Here is a 22,134-nt window from a genome sequence, read left to right on the forward strand (position 1 = left end):
GGAGGGAGAGACGAAAATAATGGATGTGGTCTGAATCCACCATAAGCGTGAACAATCAATTAAGACCCGAAATGGTTTACCAAATATTTGTTTTATTGTTTTGTATTTTTATTATTTATTGTTTCCCTTCTACGTGACTTTACCGAAAGAACCTAGAATATAGGTCTCCTTTAATGGGTCTCCGTGCATCTCCATGACGAACCACTTCGCTGAGCAATCATTTGTGGTGGCCAGGGTCGCTTCTGAACAGCAGAGCCACGACACAGCCCAGTAAGGTCTTACCTCGTCAAATCCGTCCGTCGTCTGATGAAGCTAGCTGTGATTGCCAGCGAAACGTCGTACTCAGATTGTAAATGTTGTGGATTTGCTCTCCAATGCCCAACCGCTGTCTGGGGCTAGTAACTAATTGTGATGTTCTGTTTACGTGACAAACCTTGTTAATTGGCTGTTTCTGGTGGTGGCTGGTGTAACGACACATTTAGATTGACGCGATTTCAAGCAAAAAATATATATAATATGGAAAATTAACTTATCATTAGACCTCCTTTGCCAGTACCAAAATATAATAATAGAGTTTGCCCCTTTTGTGTTGCCAGAAAAAAGGTGAAAATCCCTATTACTAAAATTAACTTAGTTTAGTTTAGTATTGATCTCGATGATTGTGAGCCTCTGTGAGTCTCTATGGGCCTCTGTGATGTGACTTTATGCCTAAGTGGGTCAGTGCTCGAGTGGGTGAGTGGTCAGGTGGGTGAGTGCGTGAGTAATTGGGTGAATGAGTGAGTGGGTGAGTGAGCGGGTGGGTGAGTGAGTGAGCGAGTGGGTGAGTGGATGAGTAGATGAATGAGTGAGTGAGTGGGTGAGTTAATCAACGAATGAGTGGGTGAGTGAGCAAGTGGGTCGACGAGCGAGTGAGTGAGTGGATGAGTAGGTGAATGAGTGAGTGAGTGGGTGAGTTAATCAATGAATGATTGGGTGAGTGAGCGAGCGAGTGGGTAGGCGAGTGATGAGTGGACGAGCGAATGGGTGAGTGAGCGAGTGGGTGAGTGAGGGAGTAGGTGAGGTAGCGAATGGGTGGGTGAGTGGGTGAGTGACTCAATGCGCGAGTGGGTGAGTGAGCGAGTAGGTGATTGAGTGAATGGGTGAGTTAGCGAGTGGGAGTGAATAATTGAGTGAGTGAGTGGGTGAATGAGTGAGTGGTTAAGTGAGTGAGTGGGTGAGTGAGTAGGTGAGTAAGTGGGTGGGTGAGTGTGTGGTTAAGTGAGTGGGTGAGTGAGTGAGTGGGTGAGTGAGTGGGTGAGTGAGTGAGTGAGTAGGTGAGTAAGTGGGTGGGTGAGTGAGTGGTTAAGTGGGTGGGTGAGTGAGTGGTTAAGTGAGTGAGTGAGTGAGTGGGTGAGTGAGTGGGTGAGAGAGTGGGTGAGTGAGTGAGTAGGTGAGTAAGTGGGTGGGTGAGTGGTTAAGTGGGTGGGTGGGTGGGTGAGTGAGTGAGTGGGTGAGTGAGTGAGTGGGTGAGTGAGTTAGTAGGTGGTTAAGTGGGTGGGTGAGTGAGTGGTTAAGTGAGTGAGTGAGTGGGTGAGTGAGTGGGTGAGTGAGTGAGTGAGTAGGTGAGTAAGTAGGTGAGTGAGTGAGTGGTTAAGTGGGTGGGTGAGTGAGTGGTTAAGTGAGTGTACGAGTGTTGATGATATCACCCAATTTCGTTTAGCTTATATCGCTACGTGCGATGGACAGGCACGCTTCTGAACAAAAGAGCTACTAACGTAGCAGATAAAGTGGAGCCTCACAACAGCAAAAATAAATAGTTTAGTTTCAAATTTTGATTTAAAGCTTTTGTGACTAAAGCGATTCATATTCTTGGTTCTTTCGGTAAGGTCACATAGAAGGAAACAATAAAATAAATAAATTAAATTAATATTGCTTTATATGTGTTTTTTTATTATTTTATTGTTTTCCTTCTACGTGACTTTACCGAAAGAACCAAGAATAGCTTAGTTTTAGTATCGGTCTCGATGAGTGTGGTAAAAATAAAACTGAGAAAGGTGGCAGACGCAATTCCTGGTCATTTGGGTTCGTAGGCAAAATGCCGAATTCTAGCCACGCCCACACCCGCCGCTTAGCCACGCCCCACCTGACACTTAACCACGCCCAGCCTGGTACTTAGCCAAGCCCCGATTGACACTTAGCCACGCCCCAACATGAATATGAACCACGCCTCACCCGACGCTTAGCCACGCCCACCTGACAGGCATGCCCCGCCTGACACTTAGCGACACCGAGAATAAGAATATATATTTACTTTACTCCCGTAGATTCTAAACGTGTTGTGCAGCATGTACATGAATGACGGGGGAATGGCTTTAAAAGTTGTATAATCTCCTGTAGATGCCACTGTTTTTTTCACGTTCTGCAAATGTAGATGCCACTCTTCATATTCTGCAGATGTAGATGCCACTGATTCTTCACGTTCTGCAGATGTAGATGCCACTGGTTCTTCACGTTTTGCAGATCTAGATGCCACTGGTTCTTCACGTTCTGCAGATGTAGATGCCACTGGTTCTTCACGTTTTGCAGATATAGATGCCACTGGTTCTTCACGTTTTGCAGATGTAGATGCCACTGGTTCTTCACGTTCTACAGATGTAGATGCCACTGGTTCTTCACGTTTTGCAGATCTAGATGCCACTGGTTCTTCACGTTTTGCAGATGTAGATGCCACTGGTTCTTCACGTTCTGCAGATGTAGATGCCACTGGTTCTTCACGTTCTGCAGATGTAGATGCCACTGGTTCTTCACGTTCTGCAAATGTAGATGCCACTGGTTCCTCATATTTTACAGATGGAGATGCCACTGGTTCTTCACGTTCTGCAGATGTAGATACCACTGGGTCTTCACGTTTTGCAGATGTAGATGCCACTGGTTCTTCACGTTCTGCAGATGTAGATGCCACTGGTTCTTCACGTTCTGCAAATGTAGATGCCACTGGTTCCTCATATTTTACGGATGGAGATGCCACTGGTTCTTCACGTTCTGCAGATGTAGATGCCACTGGTTCTTCACGTTCTGCAAATGTAGATGCCACTGGTTCCTCATGTTTTACAGATGGAGATGCCACTGGTTGTTCACGTTCTGCAGATGTAGATGCCACTGGTTCTTCACGTTTTGCAGATGTAGATGCCACTGGTTCTTCACGTTCTGCAGATGTAGATGCCACTGGTTCTTCACGTTCTGCAGATGTAGATGCCACTGGTTTTTCACGTTCTGCAGATGTAGATGCCACTGGTTCTTCACATTCTGCAGATGTAGATGCCACTGGTTCTTCACGTTCTGCAGATGTAGATGCCACTGGTTCTTCACGTTCTGCAGATGTAGATGCACTGGTTCTTCACGTTCTGCAAATGTAGATGCCACTGGTTCCTCATATTTTACAGATGGAGATGCCACTGGTTCTTCACGTTCTGCGGATGTAGATACCACTGGGTCTTCACGTTTTGCAGATGTAGATGCCACTGATTCTTCACGTTCTGCAGATGTAGATGCTACTGGTTCTTCACGTTCTGCAAATGTAGATGCCACTGGTTCCTCATATTTTACAGATGGAGATGCCACTGGTTCTTCATGTTCTGCAGATGTAGATGCCACTGGTTCTTCACGTTCTGCAGATGTCACTGGTTCTTCACGTTCTGCAAATGTAGATGCCACTGGTTCCTCATGTTTTAGAGATGGAGATGCCACTGGTTGTTCACGTTCTGCAGATGTAGATGCCACTGGTTCTTCGCGTTCTACAGATGCCATCACCGCTATCTATTTTCGCGGGGAGGTTGAACTTACAAACAGGCTGCAACTGGACCGTACTGGAGCTGCTTTGTTCGCATCTCTGGAAGTTCGTAAGTCGAATGTCCGTAAGCAGAGGTGGGTCCCGGTACCGGAGCAGGAATCAGATGAGCTGTAAAGCTTCTCTGTCTTCTGGGACTCGATGTCCAGTAGTCTGCACATTACGAAATAAAACGATGCGGAAGTGCAAAGTCTTCTGAAGGTAACATGAATCCCTAGAAAACAAATACACTGCGACTATTTTACATTTTAATCTCAACCCCCCCCCCCCCTGCCCCTCGGGGTCAAAAGTCCACGGGCATTCATGAGCTTCTTGTTTCAGTAGCGACCTGGGCAAATCTCACGCGATAGCCGCTCCACCGGGTGTCTGATATAATCGATGTCGTCAAAAAACCGTGTGGAAACGTAGAGCAGTAGCTGGTCAACTCTGAACGCGTGGAGCCCCATAGAGACCCACAGAGATACGTAGAGACCCATGAAGATACATAGACACCCATAGAGGCCCACAGAGTTACGTAGAGACCCACAGAGATACGTAGAGACCCACATAGATACGTAGAGACCCATGAAGATACATAGACACCCATAGAGACCCACAGAGTTACGTAGTGACCCACAGAGATACGTAGAGACCCATAGAGACCCACAGAGATACGTAGAGACCCACAGAGATACGTAGAGACCCATGACGATACATAGACACCCATAGAGGCCCACAGAGTTACGTAGAGACCTACAGAGATACGTAGAGACCCATAGAGACCCACAGATATACGTAGAGACCCATAAAGACACATGGAGATACATAGACACCCATAGAGATACATAGAGACTCATAGAGATACGTAGAGAGTTATAGAGACCCATAGCCACCCATAGAGATACATAGAGACTCACAGTGATATGTAGAGACCCATAGAGATGCATAGAGATCCATAGAGACCCACAGAGATATGTAGAGATCCATAGAGACCTATTGAGATAGTTTGAGACCCATAGAGATACACAGAGACCCATGGAGATACATAGAGACCCACAGAGTTATGTAGAGACCCACAGAGATACGTAGAGACCCATAGAGACCCACAGAGATACGTAGAGACCCATAAACACACATGGAGATACATAGACACCCATATAGATACATACTCACAGTGATATGTAGAGACCCATAGAGATGCATAGAGATCCATAGAGACCCACAGAGATATGTAGAGATCCATAGAGACCTATTGAGATAGTTTGAGACCCATAGAGATACACAGAGACCCATGGAGATACATAGAGACCCACAGAAAAATATTGAGATACACAGAGACCCAGAGAGATACATAGAGATCCATAGCGACATAATCAGAAATATAGACACCCAGAGAGATGCATAGAGACCCACAGATACATATTGAGATACATAGAGACCCACAGAGACATATAGAGACCGATAGACTAAACTATGTCATTTTATGAGGTTAGGCCCCACTGAGCTCCTATGGAGTAGCTCTTCATCAGAAGCAACCCACCTCACCTGGCACTTAGCCCCACCCACCTGCCACGTAGCTACACCCACTTTCCACTTAGCCCCACCCACATGACACTTAGCCCCACCCACATGCCACTTAGCCCCACCCACCTGCCACTCAGCTCAACCCCACCTGCCACCAACCTGCAACAAAAATTCCTTCGACCGAAGCCATCTTATGGGGGGGGGGGGGGGTCAAAGCCATGCCAATAGGATGGAAAAAGTGGGGGGGGGGTTAGAGAAGGGGGGGGGGGTTAGGATGGGCGGGGTTTAGGATGGGCGGGGTTTAGGATGGGCGGGGTTTAGGAGTCCTTTCGACTCAAAGTTTATGGGTCCACGGGCGTTGCTATATAAGCACCTGGGAATCGGTGGGCACTGGGTTGTGCCAGGCTAGGTGCACTCCGAGGCGTCGAAGGATACCACGGACACGCACAGACACGCACGCACGCAGACACGCACAGAGAGATACGCACAGAGAAACACAGACAGAATTCCACAGACACACACACATAGACACGCAGATACACACACACACAGACACACACACGCAGTGACACACAGACACACACACACAGACACACACAGACACACACACAGACACACACATACACAGACATACACACACACAGACACACGCAGTGACACACACACAGACACACACACAGACACACAAACACACAGAGACACACACAGACACACACACAGACACACACAGAGACACACACAGACACACACACAGACACACAGAGACACAGAGACACACACACACAGACACACACACAGACACACGCAGTGACACACACACAGACACACACAGACACACACACAGACACACACACAGAGACACACACACACAGACACACACAGACACACACACAGACACACACACAGACACACACAGACACACAAACACACGCAGTGACACAGACACACACAGACACACACACACAGAGACACACACACAGACACAGAGACACACACACACACACAGACACACACACAGACACACACACAGACACACGCAGTGACAAACACACAGACACACACAGACACACACACAGACACACACACAGAGACACACAGACACACACAGACACACACACAGACACACACACACAGACACACACAGACACACACACACACACAGAGACATGTCGGAATACTCGTATCGCCAGTGGAGGCGCATTGGAGACGAGGAGCCAGAGAGCTCGCCAGCGACGTGCGCTCGACCCGAGGAGAGGGACCACGGCGACGATCACCATGGCGACGGTCACCACGGCGACGGTCACCACGGCGACGGTCACCACGGCGACGATCACCATGGCGACCGTCACCACGGCGACGACGATCGCTGCAGTGACGACGATCGGTACGCGCGCATCGAACATCGTCCGACGCCACGTGCAGGAGCAGCAGCAGGAGGAGCAGCAGCAGGAGACGGGTTCAGGTCGTGGTGGTTCGAAAAGTCGCCGGAGCGGCCGCTGCCTTCGACGGACGGCAGCGACGATGGAACAGGAGGAGGAGGAGCGGCGTCGGAGCACGGCAATGAGTCGACAGACTCGGAGGAGTGAGTCCGTGCGTGCGTGTCTGTGTGTACGTGTGTGTGTGTCTGTGTTTACGTGTGTGTGTGTCTGTGTGTGTGTACGTGTGTGTGTGTCTGTGTGTGTCTGTGTGTACGTGTGTGTGTGTACGTGTGTGTGTGTCTGTGTGTGTCTGTGTGTACGTGTGTGTGTCTGTGTGTACGTGTGTGTGTCTGTGTGTACGTGTGTGTGTCTGTGTGTCTGTGTGTACGTGTGTGTGTACATGTGTGTGTACGTGTGTGTGTGTACGTGTGTGTGTACATGTGTGTGTGTCTGTACATGTGTGTGTGTGTACGTGTGTGTCTGTGTGTGTGTGAGTGTCTGTGTGTGTGTGTCTGTGTGTGTGTACGTGTGTGTGTGTGTGTCTGTGTGTCTGTGTGTGTACATGTGTGTGTGTCTGTGTGTGTGTGTCTGTGTGTACGTGTGTGTGTGTGTGTGTCTGTGTGTGTACGTGTGTGTGTACGTGTGTGTGTGTGTCTGTGTGTACGGGTGTGTGTGTGTGTGTGTCTGTGTGTATACGTGTGTGTGTCTGTGTGTACGTGTGTGTGTGTCTGTGTGTACGTGTGTACGGGTGTGTGTGTGTCTGTGTGTGTGTGTCTGCGTGTGTGTCTGTGTGTACGTGTGTGTGTGTCTGTGTGTGTACATGTGTGTGTGTCTGTGTGTACGTGTGTGTGTCTGTGTGTACATGTGTGTGTATCTGTGTGTGTGTACGTGTGTGTGTGTGTCTGTGTGTACGTGTGTGTGTGTCTGTGTGTACGTGTGTGTGTGTGTCTGTGTGTACGTGTGTGTGTGTCTGTGTGTACATGTGTGTGTGTCTGTGTGTGTACGTGTGTGTGTCTGTGTGTACGTGTGTGTGTGTACGTGTGTGTGTGTACGTGTGTGTGTGTGTACGTGTGTGTGTGTGTGTCTGTGTGTATATACGTGTGTGTGAGTGTACATGTGTGTACGTGTGTGCACGTATTATACGTGTGTGTATGTGTGTACGTGTGTGTGCGTGTCTGTGTGTACGTGTGTGTGTGTCTGTGTGTACGTGTGTGTACGGGTGTGTGTGTGTCTGTGTGTGTGTACGTGTGTGTGTGTCTGTGTGTACGTGTGTGTGTGTGTCTGTGTGTGTACGGGTGTGTGTGTGTGTGTCTGTGTGTGTGTGTCTGTGTGTACGTGTGTGTGTGTCTGTGTGTACGTGTGTGTGTGTCTGTGTCTACATGTGTGTGTGTCTGTGTGTGTATGTGTGTGTGTCTGTGTGTACGTGTGTGTGTGTCTGTGTGTACGTGTGTGTGTGTGTGTCTGTGTGTACGTGTGTGTCTGTGTGTGTGTCTGTGTGTATATACGTGTGTGTGAGTGGACATGTGTGTACGTGTGTGCACGTATTATACGTGTGTGTATGTGTGTACGTGTGTGTGTGTGTCTGTGTGTACGTGTGTGTGTGTACGGGTGTGTGTGTCTGTGTGTGTGCGTGTCTGTGTGTATATACGTGTGTGTGAGTGTACATGTGTGTACGTGTGTGTACGTATTATACGTGTGTGTCTGTGTGTGTGTACGTGTGTGTGTGTCTGTGTATGTGTCTGTGTATACGTGTGTGTGAGTGTACATGTGTGTGTACGTGTGTGTACGTGTGTGTGTGCCTGTGTGTGTGTATACGTGTGTGTGTGTCTGTGTGTGTCTGTGTGTGTGTACGTGTGTGTGTGTCTGTGTGTGTGTCTGTGTGTATATACGTGTGTGTGAGGGTACATGTGTGTACGTGTGTGTACGTATTGTACGTGTGTGTCTGTGTGTACGTGTGTGTGTGTACGTGTGTATGTGTGTCTGTGTGTGTGCGTGTCTGTGTGTGTGTACGTGTGTGTGTCTGTGTGTGTGTGCGTGTCTGTGTGTCTGTGTGTGTACGTGTGTGTGTACGTGTGTGTGTATACGTGTGTGTGAGTGTACATGTGTGTGTACATGTGTGTGTACGTGTGTGTGTGTGCCTGTGTGTGTACGTGTGTGTGAGTGAGTGTGTGTAGGCGATCCGGAGTCTGAGACCAGGAAAGGCAAAGGGTAGAGATGATCTCCCAAGAAAAATGTTGAGGGAGGGTGGCGTTTGTGCACAGACTGGACCACTGGACGGGTACCGCAGGATTGGAAGGATGCCCTGGTGGTCCCCCTCTTTAAGAAGGGGGACCGCACAGACTGTAACAACTACAGGGGCATCTCACTCCTCAGTGTGCCGGGAAAGGTCCTGGCAAGGATTATTCAACATCGCCTTGCCAGGCACGCTGAGGAGAGGCTTGCGGAGCCCCAATGCGGTTTCAGGAAAGGGCGGTCCTGCACAGATGGCATATTTTCTGTCTGTTTGCTACAGCAAAGGTGTAGGGAATTCCAGCAAGACCTACATCTCTGCTTTATTGACCTGGTCAAGGCCTATGATACCATCAGTAGGCCTGGGCTCTGGGTCGTTCTTCGTGCTTTTGGAGTAGCTGACCCTCTGCACACGATCATTAAGGACCTTCATGATGAAGAGCGGGCCCGGGAAAAACTACGTGGCCGGGAGTCCGAGCCATTCCCTGAACACCTTGGTGTGCGACAGGGATGTCCTCTGGCTCCCACATTATTTAACATCTATTTTGACTACGTAGTTTGTGAAGCCTTCAATAGCTGTACCGGGGGAATCTCCATATGGTACAGATATAATGGGAGGCTGATCGATGCCCGGGTGCAGTCAAGGGATGGCTCCCTATTGCTCAACCACGATATGTATGCTGATGATTTTGTAATAGCTGCTCATTCAGAGGAGGAGTTGGAGATGCTGCTGCTGAGACAGGAGCGTGCCACTAAGAGATGGGGCCTTACCATCAGCCCCACCAAAACTAAGCACCTGCCTGGGTATTTTGTACCATCGGACACTCCGCCCCAACAACTCCCAATCGGTGATGGGGTAGTTGTGGAGAGAGTGGAGAGTTTCCCATACCTGGGCAGCGTGCTTATGACCGGCTCCAGTTTAACAACAGAGGTCTCACTCCGAATCAGTCGAGCGGCAATATATTTTCATCGATTGCGTAACGCTGTGTAGAAGCTACCTGGTCTGTCGCTCCGCACTAAGCTTCATGTCTTCTTGGCTACGGTCATTCCCTCCCTTCTCTACGCTTGCGAAACGTGGACCCCCCCTAATGGAGCATCTTCGCTGGTTAGAAACATTTAGGCTGGCCTGCCTACGATCCATCCTGGGTTTAACCTGGCTGGATTGTGTGAGGAGCTCACAAATCCTTGAAAGATCTGGGCAAGGTCCCATCGGTGAGCTCCTCCGGCAGGCAAGGCTGCGATGGCTGGGTCATGTAGCCCGCATGCCCAGCCACCACATGCCGAAACAGCTTTTGTTCGGCCGGATCGAGGGGGCTAAACGGGCGCGGCACGGGCTAGAGAAGAGAAGGAGTGATGTGGTACAGGAGGACGTGGAGCTGAGTGGACTTGCCGATGACTGGTACCAGCGGTGTCAAGATCGGCCTCTGTGGAGGAGGCTCGTGAAGGATGCTACTGGGCAGTTGGAGGCAGTCGCCCTTCAACAACAACGGAGGGCGGAGGAGCGACGCTCACAACAACGAGCGGAGCGCCGAGTGGCTAAAGCACAGCAGGTTGGCACAGTAGGGGGCACAGGTGGTGCACCAACCAGTCATCTCAGTCAGTCGACTCGTGGCACCTGGGTCTGCCCCGTGACCTCCTGCCCGCTGGCGTTCGACACTTCACGTGGCCTCAAGGTGCACATGGCCTGGCACAAGCGTCGTGGTGACGTCACCGCCACTTAGTGGCGGAGTGGCGGTTGTTGTTGTGTGTCTGAGTGTGTGTCTGTGGCCTCAGGGTGGCCTCAGGGTGCACATAGCCTGGCACAAGCGTCGTGGTGACGTCACCGCCACTTAGTGGCGAATGGCGGTTGTTGTTGTTGTTGTGTCTGTGTGTCTGTGTGTGCGTGTGTGTACGTGCGTGTGAGTGTACGTGGGTGCGTCTGTGTATGTGTGCGTGTGTGTGCGTGTGTTTGCGTGTGCGTGCATGTACGTGTGTGTGTGTGCGAGTGAGTGTGTGTGCGTGTGTGAGTATGTGTGTGAGTTTGCGTGTGTGCGTGTTTGTGCGTTATACAAATTACTACCCGGTACAACACGCTATACGCTACACTATACACTACACTATTATACACTACACTATACACTATTATACACTACACTATACATTACACTACTATACACTACACTATACACTCAAGTGCTATACACTACACTATTTTACACAACGCTACTGTACACAACATTATACAATGAACTAATCACTAAATTATACACTACACTACTATACAAGATTATCCGCTATACACTACACTGCACGCTACACTGCTATACACTACATACTGCACCAGGTACTCATTTGAGGCTGAGTCGACCTAGGGGAGGCCCACGACCGGTTCAGATAATCGTCACTGGTGGTGTTGACCGTGAGCGGATTTCGAACCCGGGTCGCCGGGTTCGTAGCGCAGCGTAGCGCTGACCGCTACACTACCGCTCCCCTAAACACACACACACACAGACACACGCAAAGACACACACAGACACACACACACTGACACACACACAGACAAACACACGCAAAAGACACACACAGACACCCACACACAGACACACACACACAGACACACACAGCACACAGAGACACACACATACACAGACACCCACACACAGAAACACGCACACACGCACGCAGAGACACACAGACACACACACACAGACACACAGAGACAAACACACACACAGAGACAAACACAGACACACACACACAAAGAAACACGCACTCACGCACATACACAATAATAACACGGCTCCTGTGCCAGGCTAGGTGCGTGTGGAGGTCACGGGACAAACCCAGCAGGTGCCATGGGTTGTACTGCTGTGCCAGGCTAGGTGCATGTCAACGAGATCACGGGACAGTCTCAGCAGGTGCCATGGGTTGACTGCTGTGCCAGGCTAGGTGCATGAGGAGGTCACGGGACAGACCCAGCAGGTGCCGTGGGTTGTACTGCTGTGCCAGGCTAGGTGCATGAGGAGGAGGTCACGGGACAGACCCAGCAAGTGCCATGGGGTTAACTGATGTCACTGGCCACCTGTGCCCCCTACTGTGCCATGACCATCACCATCACCACCATCACCACCATCGTCACCACCATTACCATCACCATCATCACCACCATTACCATCACCACCACCATCACCACCACCACCATCACCACCACCATCACCATCATCACCATCACCACCATCGTCACCACCATTACCATCACCATCATCACCACCATCACCATCACCACCACCACCACCACCATCACCCCCCCCTCCCCCACTTGCAGCTTCTGGGATCGGTTCAACATCCGTCCGGACGTGGACGAGGAGGAGACTTCGACTCGGTGTCTCCGCCTCGTCAAACTCCTCCTGCTCGCTCTCCTCTTCCTCGTCGTGCTCGCCACGGCCGTCGTCAGCGAGGTGAAGGGGGTGGGGGTGGAGAAGGAGGGGCGAATGTAGTGTATAGTGTAGTGTATAGTAGTGTATGGTAGTGTAGTGTCTAGTGTAGTGTATAGTGTAGTACATAGTACTGTATAGTATGTAGTGTCTAGTGTAGTACATAGTACTGTATAGTAGTGTAGTGTATAGTGTAGTGTATAGTGTAGTACATAGTACTGTATAGTAGTGTAGTGTATAGTGTAGTACATAGTACTGTATAGTAGTGTATAGTGTAGTACATAGTACTGTATAGTAGTGTATAGTGTAGTGTATAGTGTAGTACATAGTACTGTATAGCAGTGTAGTGTATAGTAGTGTATAGTGTAGTACATAGTACTGTATAGTAGTGTAGTGTATAGTATACTGTAGTACATAGTACTGTATAGTAGTGTAGTGTATAGTGTAGTGTATAGTGTAGTACATAGTACTGTATAGTAGTGTAGTGTCTAGTGTAGTGTATAGTGTAGTACATAGTACTGTATAGTAGTGTAGTGTATAGTGTAGTAGATAGTACTGTATAGTAGTGTAGTGTATAGTGTATTGTATAGTTTAGTACATAGTACTGTATAATAGTGTAGTGTATACTGTAGTACATAGTACTGTATAGTAGTGCAGTGTATAGTGTATTGTATAGTGTAGTACATAGTACTGTATAGTAGTGTAGTGTATAGTGTAGTACATAGTACTGTATAGTAGTGTAGTGTATAGTGTAGTGTATAGTAGTGTAGTGTATAGTGTAGTGTATAGTAGTGTATTGTATAGTGTAGTACATAGTACTGTATAGTAGTGTAGTGTATAGTAGTGTAGCATATAGTGTAGTGTATAGTAGTGTAGTGTATAGTGTAGTACATAGTACTGTATAGTAGTGTAGTGTATAGTAGTGTATAGTGTAGTGCATAGTAGTGTATAGTTTAGTGTATTGTAGTGTAGTAGTATATAGTGTAGTGTATAGTAGTATATAGTGTAGTGTATAGTAATGTAGTAGTATATAGTGTAGTGTATAGTAGTGTAGTAGTATATAGTGTAGTGTATAGTAGTGTAGTAGTATATAGTGTAGTGTATAGTAGTGTAGTGTATAGTAGTGTAGTGTATAGTAGTGTAGTAGTATATAGTGTAGTATATAGTAGTGTAGTAGTATATAGTGTAGTGTATAGTGTAGTGTAGTAGTATATAGTGTAGTGTATAGTAGTGTAGTAGTATACTATATAGTAGTGTATTAGTGTATGGTGTAGTATATAGGGTAGTGTATAGTAGTGTAGTAGTGTATAGTGTAGTGTATAGTAGTGTAGTAGTATATAGTGTAGTGTATAGTAGTGTAGTAGTATATAGTGTAGTGTATAGTAGTATAAAGTGTAGTGTATAGTAGTGTAGTATATAGTGTAGTGTATAGTAGTGTAGTAGTATATAGTGTAGTGTATAGTAGTGTAGTAGTATATAGTGTAGTGTATAGTAGTGTAGTAGTATATAGGGTAGTGTATAGTAGTGTAGTAGTATATAGTGTAGTGTATAGTAGTTTAGTAGTATATAGGGTAGTGTATAGTAGTGTAGTAGTATATAGTGTAGTGTATGGTAGTGTAGTAGTATATAGTGTAGTATATAGTGTAGTGTATAGTAGTGTAGTAGTATATCGTGTAGTGTATAGTAGTGTAGTAGTATATAGTGTAGTGTATAGTAGTGTAGTAGTATATAGTGTAGTGTATAGTAGTGTAGTAGTATATAGTGTAGTGTATAGTAGTGTAGTAGTATATAGTGTAGTGTATAGTAGTGTAGTAGTATATAGTGTAGTGTATAGTAGTGTAGTAGTATATAGTGTAGTGTATAGTAGTGTAGTAGTATATAGTGTAGTGTATAGTAGTGTAGTAGTATATAGTGTAGTATATAGTAGTGTAGTAGTATATAGTGTAGTGTATAGTAGTGTAGTAGTATATAGTGTAGTGTATAGTAGTGTAGTAGTATATAGTGTAGTGTATAGTAGTGTAGTAGTATATAGTGTAGTGTATAGTAGTGTAGTAGTATAAAGTGTAGTGTATAGTAGTGTAGTAGTATATAGTGTAGTGTATAGTGTAGTGTAGTAGTATATAGTGTAGTGTATAGTAGTGTAGTAGTATATAGTGTAGTGTACGACGCCTTGATCCGGCCCCGGCACTACGGCGTTGTACATCACCCGGTGTCGCGTCGCGGAAACTACGCAGAGTTAGAGACGTCTGTTGTGTCTCTCTTTTCTCTCTCTCGCTATCTCTCACTATATATCTCTCTCTCTATCTCTCTCTCACTATCTCTCTATCTCTCTCTATCTCTCTCTATCTCTATCTATCTCTCTCGTTATCTCTATCTCTCTCTATCTCCCACTATATCTCTCTATCTCTCTCGCTATCTCTCTATCTCTCGCTATCTGTTTATCTCTCGCTATCTCTCTCTTTCTCTCGCTATATCTCTATCTCTCTATATCTATCTCTATCTCTCTCTCGCTATCTCTCTCGCTATCTCTCTCTATCCCTCTATCTCTCTCTATCTCTCCCTATCTCTCTCTCGCTATCTCTCTCTATCCCTCTATCTCTCTATCTCTCGCTATATCTCGCTATCTCTCTCTATATCTCTCTCTCTCTCTCCTCTCCTTCCTAACCTCGGCTGTCGCATCAGCTCTGCCTCGTCTACATGGGGGAGCTGAAGAGGGTCTTCGATTCGCCGGAGGAGGACATGTTCGTCCGCTGGATGCTCACCCTGACGCTCACCCTCCCGGCCATCTTCAGCCTCGTCCGTTGCATCCTGCGGCTGATGTTCAAGGCCTCGGAGGTCTTCAACTTCAAGGCGATAGCCCTGGTGAGTAAGCTAGTCGGTTCGTCCGTCCGTCCGTCCGTCTCAATGACCCCCAATGCCAGGACCTCTCGTACTGTTGCGATCGGAGAGGAAGCAATTAGGAGATAGCCGGCACTTTGCTCCGTTCATCATTTCGGTTTTGTTTTTCAACGCTTTGCTTTATGTAAACCCCCCCCCCGTTTTTAAATGAAATGTTTCACAAAATATTTCACGCTCTGCTCTCCTTCTTACCCCCCACTCCCCTCTCTCTCTCTCTACCCCCTCACTCCCTCCTCTATGTCTATGGTCTACCTCTGTTTTCTATGTCATATTTTGAATGTTTATTTTTTTGTTACCACGACAAGTGCTGCATCTGAACCCAGTCCTCTCTCTCTCTCTCTCGCCCATGGAGTTGTATATCACAGTGCTAGCTACGGGGGGCACACAGGTGGCTAGGAGATGTTGACTACCTCGCCCGGTGTGCCGGAGGTCGCGGGTTTCATCGCGACGATCCCGACCCTGATGGCTGCTGTGTATTTGGTAGTTTGCATATCTCTCTCTCTCTCTCCCTCTCCCCGTGGTGAGATGTTAACTACCTCGCCTGGTGTGCAGGAGGTCGCGGTTCGATCCCCAGTTTGCGTGTCTCTCTCACCACGGTCGCGTGATTTCCCCTCCCCGTTTAGAATCGTCATCACGCGTTCAGACTGTTCCTGCTGTAAATCCCCGCGTGATGACGACGACGACGATGACGACATAAGCCCCACGTGATGATGATGACGACATAATCCACTGCGTTGAGTCGCTGCACAGGCAAAAAATAAATAAATAAATATTAATTCATAAATAGTTTCGTTTTGCATCTTACGTATCTGTGTGGGACTCTATGTATCTCCATCCATCTCTACACAGATCTCTATGTATATCTACGCATATCTATGGATATATCTATGTGTCTCTACACATATCTCTATGTATCTCTATGGGTCTCTATGTATCTCTATGCATCTCTACACAGCTCTCTATGTATCTCCATGGGTTTATATGTATCTCTATGGGTCTATATGTATCTCTATGGGTCTCTATACAGATATATATGTATCTCTATGGGTCTCTTCACAGATCTCTATGTATCTCCATGGGTCTCTATGTATCTCTATGAGTCTCTATGTATCTCTATGGGTCTCAACACAGATCTCCATGTATCTATTTGAGTCTCTTCACAGATCTCTATGTATCTCCATGGGTCTCTATGTATCTCCATGGTTCTCCATAGCCCTCTGTGCGTTGAGCATATTGGTCTGCTGTTATAAATGTCCACGTGATGATGATGGATATCTCTATGTGTCTCTATTGGTCTCTATGCATGTCCATGGATTTCTATGGGTCTCTATATATCTCTATGGGTCTCTATGGGTCTCTATGTATCTTTATGTGTCTCTATGTATCTCTACGCATATCTATGGATATCTCTGTGTGTCTCTATGGGTCTCTACACAGATCTCTATGTATCTCTATGGGTCTCTATGTATCTCCATGGGTCTCTATGTATCTCTATGGGTCTCCGCACAGATCTCTATGGGTCTCTGTGGGTTTCTATGTATCTCCATGCGTCTCTACACAGATCTCTATGTATCTCCATTGGTCTCTATGTATCTCTATGGGTCTCTACACAGATCTCTATGTATCTCCATGCGTCTCTACACAGATCTCTATGTATCTCCATGGGTCTCTATGTATCTCTATGGGTCTCTATGTATCTCTATGGGTCTCTACTCAGATCTCTATGTATCTCTATGAGTCTCTACACAGATCTCTATGTATCTCCATGGGTCTCTATGTATCTCTATGGGTCTATATGTATCTCTATGGGTCTCTACACAGATATCTATGTATATCTATGAGTCTCTACACATATCTCAATGTATCTCTATGGGTCTCTATGTATCTCCATGGGTCTCCATAGCCCTCTGTGCGTTGAGAGTATTGGTCTGCTGTTATAAATGTCCACGTGATGATGATATATATCTGTATGTGTCTCTATTGGTCTCTATGTATGTCCAATAGTTTATATGGGTCTCTATGTATCTCTATGAGTCTCTATGGGTATCTTTGTATATCTCTATGTATCTCTATGGGTCTCTATGTATCTCTATGGGTATCTATGTAGCTCTATGGGTCTCTATGTATCTCCATGGGACTCCATGGGTCTCTATGTATCTCTATGGGTCTCTATGGGTCTCTCAGCATCTTATAGGTATCTATGGATCTCTATAGATATTTATGGTTATCTGTGTGCTTCTATGCATCTCTATGGGTCCCTATGGGTATCTGTGTATCTCTGTCTTTATGGTTCTCTATGGCTATGTATCTCTATGGGTCTCTATGTATCTCCATGGGACTCCATGGGTCTCTATGTATCTCTTTGGGTCTCTATGGCTCTCTCAGCATCTATATGGGTATCTATGGATCTCTATGGATATCTATTGGTATCTGTGTATCTCTGTCTTTATGGTTCTCTATGGCTATCTATGTATCTCTATGGGTCTTTTTGGCTATCTATGTATATCTATGGGTCCCTATGGGTATCTGCGTTGTCTCTGTGTATCTCCATGTGTCTCTGTGGGTCTCTATGCATCCCTGTACTTTTACAGAAGTTGGCTGCTGCTACACATTGTCACACGATGTTGATGATGATTATGATGATGATGTCGCCCAAATCGTCTCGCTCGTGCCATTTGTGATGGCCAGGTCTGCTTCTGAACAAAAATAGCTACGGCATAGCGGCTCAGTTGGGGACTTCAAAGCTGGTAAACTAAACATTAATGATAGATTTTAGATTTAGTTTTTTTGTTTTGTTTCGAATGACGCTCTGGTCCGCACGCACACACACAACACACACAACGCACACACACACACAACGTATACACACAACACACACAACAACAACCGCAATTCACCACTAAGTGGCGGTGACGTCAACACGATGCTTGTGCCAGGCCATGTGCACCTTGAGACCACGTGAAGTGTCGAACGCACGCTGGCAGGAGGTCACAGGGCAGATCAACACACACAACGCACACACACACAACGTATACACACACAAGGCACACCACACAACATATACACACAACGCACACAACGCACACACACAACACACACACACAACGCACACACACAACACACAATGCGCACACACACAATGCGCACACACAACACACACAACGCACACACACACAACGCACACACACAACACACAAGTCACACACAACACACACGCACACACACGCACACACACAACGCACACACACAACACACAAGTCACACACACAACACACAAGTCACACACACAACACACTCGCACACACACAACACACTCGCACACACACAACACACAACGCACACACACAACACACAAGTCACACACACAACGCACACACACAACGTATACACACACAATGCGCACACACACAATGCACACACACACAACGCAACACACACAACACACAAGTCACACACAACACACACGCACACACACGCACACACAACGCACACACACAACACACAAGTCACACACACAACACACAAGTCACACACACAACACACTCGCACACACACAACACACTCGCACACACACAACACACTCGCACACACACAACACACAACGCACACACACAACACACAAGTCACACACACAACGCACACACACAACGTATACACACACAATGCGCACACACACAATGCACACACACACAACGCAACACACACAACACACAAGTCACACACACACACAAGTCACACACACGCACACACACAACACAACACACACAACACACAAGTCACACACACACACAACACACAAGTCACACACAACGCAACACACACAACACACAAGTCACACACACACAACGCACAGCGCAAGCAACAACGAAGCAACCAACCCAATCTCAGTGGCCTTATCGCCGTCCGTTTTCTCCCGTTTCGTTTTTTTTCTCGCAATCCGTCCGTCCGTTGCGACTACGACGACCAAACAACCAAACAAACAAACAACCAAACCAACCCCGGACCTCGACGGCGACCAACAGAACTGCCTCGTCGAGGCTTTCGCTGGCGCGGGCGCCTCCATCATGGCCACCGTGGTCATCCCGGGCCCGGCGCTGGACATCGTCAGCGGCATCCTCGTCCTCAACGGAGTGACCCTCGCGCCGGCCCTCCTCGACGTCGCCAACGCGTTCCAGGCGCCCGCGGGCCGCGGCAGGCGGGCTCGGAGCGTCGCCGCGCTGGCCGCGTGCCTGCTGGCGTTCGCCTCGATCGCCGTCAAGGTGTCGCTGGTCGACCTGCAGCCGCAGCAGCAGCCGCAGCAGCCGCAGCAGCCCGCCGACGCCACCGCCGAGAAGTTCGTCCACCTGACGCTTCTCCTCGTCGGCCTCCTCCTCGTCTCCCTCCACTGGTGGGAGAACTTCACGCCCGAGCGGTGGCTCGCCGGGCACCGCCGCGCCCTCGCCGCCTCGGCCAACCTCGCCGAGCTCTCGGGCTCGGCGGCGAGAGTCGTCGCCGCCGTCGGCGTCGCGCTCGCCGCGCTCGGCCTCGAGCACGGCCGGGACTACGGCCGCGTGGCCGACGTCGTCGTCGTTGCCGGCGCCGGCGGCCTCCCCTCCGGCGCGACGCTCGCCCTCGCCCTGTTCGGGGCGCAGGCGGCCGCCACCGTCGCCTGCGCGTGGTTCGCCAGCGCCGCGTGCAAGATCCGCCAGCAGCGCAGCTGCTTCGCGGCGCCGCTGTGCCTGGCGTCGCCCGTCGCCCTCCTGTTCCCCTTCGCCGTCTACGCGGCCCTCGGCGGCGGCGACGCCGCGTTGGGCGGCTGCGCCTCCGTGGCCGCGCGGGCGTCGGCGCCGCGCAACGCGAGCGTCGGCGCCCGCGAGCTCTTCTACGAGCGCACGGTGCGGGCGGCCTGCGCGTACCTCGACGCCCCCTCGGCTGCGGACGCCGCCGAGGCGGCGTGGCCGGGCCGGGGCCACGCGGCGAACGCGGCGGCGACGGCGGCGGCGGGCGCGCTGTGGCTCGGCGCGCTGCTGCTCCTCGTCGCGTGCCACGCGTGGCGCGGCGACGGGATGCGCATGGAGCGCACCCGGGACCTGTTCGCGCGCGGCTCGCCGCACTCGCTGTGCGTGACCGCGGGGCTGCTGCTGAGCCGCAGGCGGCCCGAGGGGTCGCCGGCGGGCAAGGCGGAGGGCCACCGCGACAGGAGGTTGGTGGCCTCGTCTGAGGGCTGTGCGCGCGTGTGTGTGACTGTGTGTGACTGTGTGTGACTGTGTGCGCGTGTGTGTGTGACTGTGTGGGTGTGACTGTGGGTGTGTGTGACTGTGTGGGTGTGTGTGTCTGTGTGGGTGTGTGACTGTGTGCGTGCGTGTGTGACTGTGTGTGTGACTGTGCGTGTGTGTGTGACTGTGTGACTGTGTGTGTGACTGTGTGCGTGTGTGACTGTGTGGGTGTGTGTGACTGTGTAGGTGTGTGTGACTGTGTGGGTGTGTGTGACTGTGTGCGTGTGTGGCTGTGTGACTGTGTGTGTGTGACTGTGTGCGTGTGTGTGACTGTGTGCGCGTGTGTGTGACTGTGTGACTGTGTGTGTGTGACTGTGTGCGTGTGTGACTGTGTGGGTGTGTGTGACTGTGTAGGTCTGTGTGACTGTGTGGGTGTGTGTGTGACTGTGTGCGTGTGTGACTGTGTGGGTGTGTGTGACTGTGTGGGGGTGTGTGACTGTGTGGGTGTGTGACTGTGTGCGTGCGTGTGTGACTGTGTGTGTGACTGTGTGACTGTGTGTGACTCTGTGGGTGTGTGTGACTGTGTGGGTGTGTGTGACTGTGTGGGTGTGTGTGACTGTGTGGGTGTGTGTGACTGTGTGGGTGTGTGGCTGTGCGCGTGTGTGTGTCTGTGCACGTGTGTGACTGTGTGTGTGTGTCTGTGTGGGTGTGTGTGACTGTGTGCGTGTGTGTGACTATGTGCGTGTGTGTGTCTGTGTGGGTGTGTGTGTCTGTGTGGGTGTGTGTCTGTGTGGGTGTGTGTGACTGTGTGCGTGTGTGTGACTGTGTGCGTGTGTGTGTCTGTGTGGGTGTGTGTGTCTGTGTGGGTGTGTGTGACTGTGTGCGCGTGTGTGTGACTGTGTGGGTGTGTGTGACTGTGTGGGTGTGTGTGACTGTGCGCGTGTGTGTGACTGTGTGGGTGTGTGTGACTGTGTGGGTGTGTGTGACTGTGTGCGTGTGTGACTGTGCGCGTGTGTGACTGCGTGTGTGTGTGTGACTGTGTGCGTGTGTGACTGTGTGGGTGTGTGTGACTGTGTGCGTGTGTGACTGCGTGTGTGTGTGTGTGACTGTGTGCGTGTGTGACTGTGTGGGTGTGTGTGTCTGTGTGGCTGTGTGTCCGTGCGCGTGTGTGACTGTGTGGGTGTGTGTGTCTGTGCACGTGTGTGACTGTGTGCGTGTGTCTGTGTGGCTGTGTGTCTGTGTGGCTGTGTGTCTGTGTGGCTGTGTGTCTGTGCGCGTGTATGTGACTGTGCGCGTGTGTGACTGCGTGTGTGTGTCTGTGTGGCTGTGCGCGTGTGTGACTGCGTGTGTCTGTTTGTATGATGTGTGTCTGTGTTTTTGTGTGCCTATAGGAGTGTGTGTGTGTGTTTGTCACTAAACACTACGCTGTTATTGTAAATGTGTGTAGTGGGGTTTGACTCTCCAACACACCACAACAGACGCTTTAGTGCCGTACACGGTACCAGAATTGCCCACCACGTTTCATGTTCGCGTGGTAACAACAAACCTCCTGACTGGGCCGTGTCGTGTGGTGGTGGTGGTGGTAGTGGTGGCAGATTTGACGACACACAAAAACAAACACACAAACACATTTTACATTAAATTTCGATTTA

At 49.2% G+C, this 22,134-nt stretch overlaps 1 protein-coding gene across 1 annotated transcript in view; it reads left to right on the plus strand.

Annotated features, from left to right (window-relative positions):
• The first annotated feature begins 5,968 nt into the window (after positions 1 to 5,968).
• The window catches only part of LOC116956923 (chitin synthase chs-1-like), a 53,576-nt gene continuing 37,410 nt past the window's right edge, over positions 5,969 to 22,134 (plus strand). The window contains exons 1-4 of the mRNA XM_032978809.2: positions 5,969 to 6,911; positions 12,281 to 12,413; positions 15,072 to 15,251; positions 19,310 to 20,469. Coding sequence (XP_032834700.2) covers positions 6,496 to 6,911; positions 12,281 to 12,413; positions 15,072 to 15,251; positions 19,310 to 20,469 — 1,889 coding nt within the window. The 5' untranslated portion in view covers positions 5,969 to 6,495. The remainder of the gene's footprint in view (positions 6,912 to 12,280; positions 12,414 to 15,071; positions 15,252 to 19,309; positions 20,470 to 22,134) is intronic.

This window comes from Petromyzon marinus, chromosome 68 (assembly GCF_048934315.1).
Source record: "Petromyzon marinus isolate PM22_M1 ecotype Great Lakes invasive population chromosome 68, UKy_Petmar_22M1.pri1.0, whole genome shotgun sequence".
In the NCBI taxonomy this organism is placed as follows: domain Eukaryota; kingdom Metazoa; phylum Chordata; class Hyperoartia; order Petromyzontiformes; family Petromyzontidae; genus Petromyzon; species Petromyzon marinus.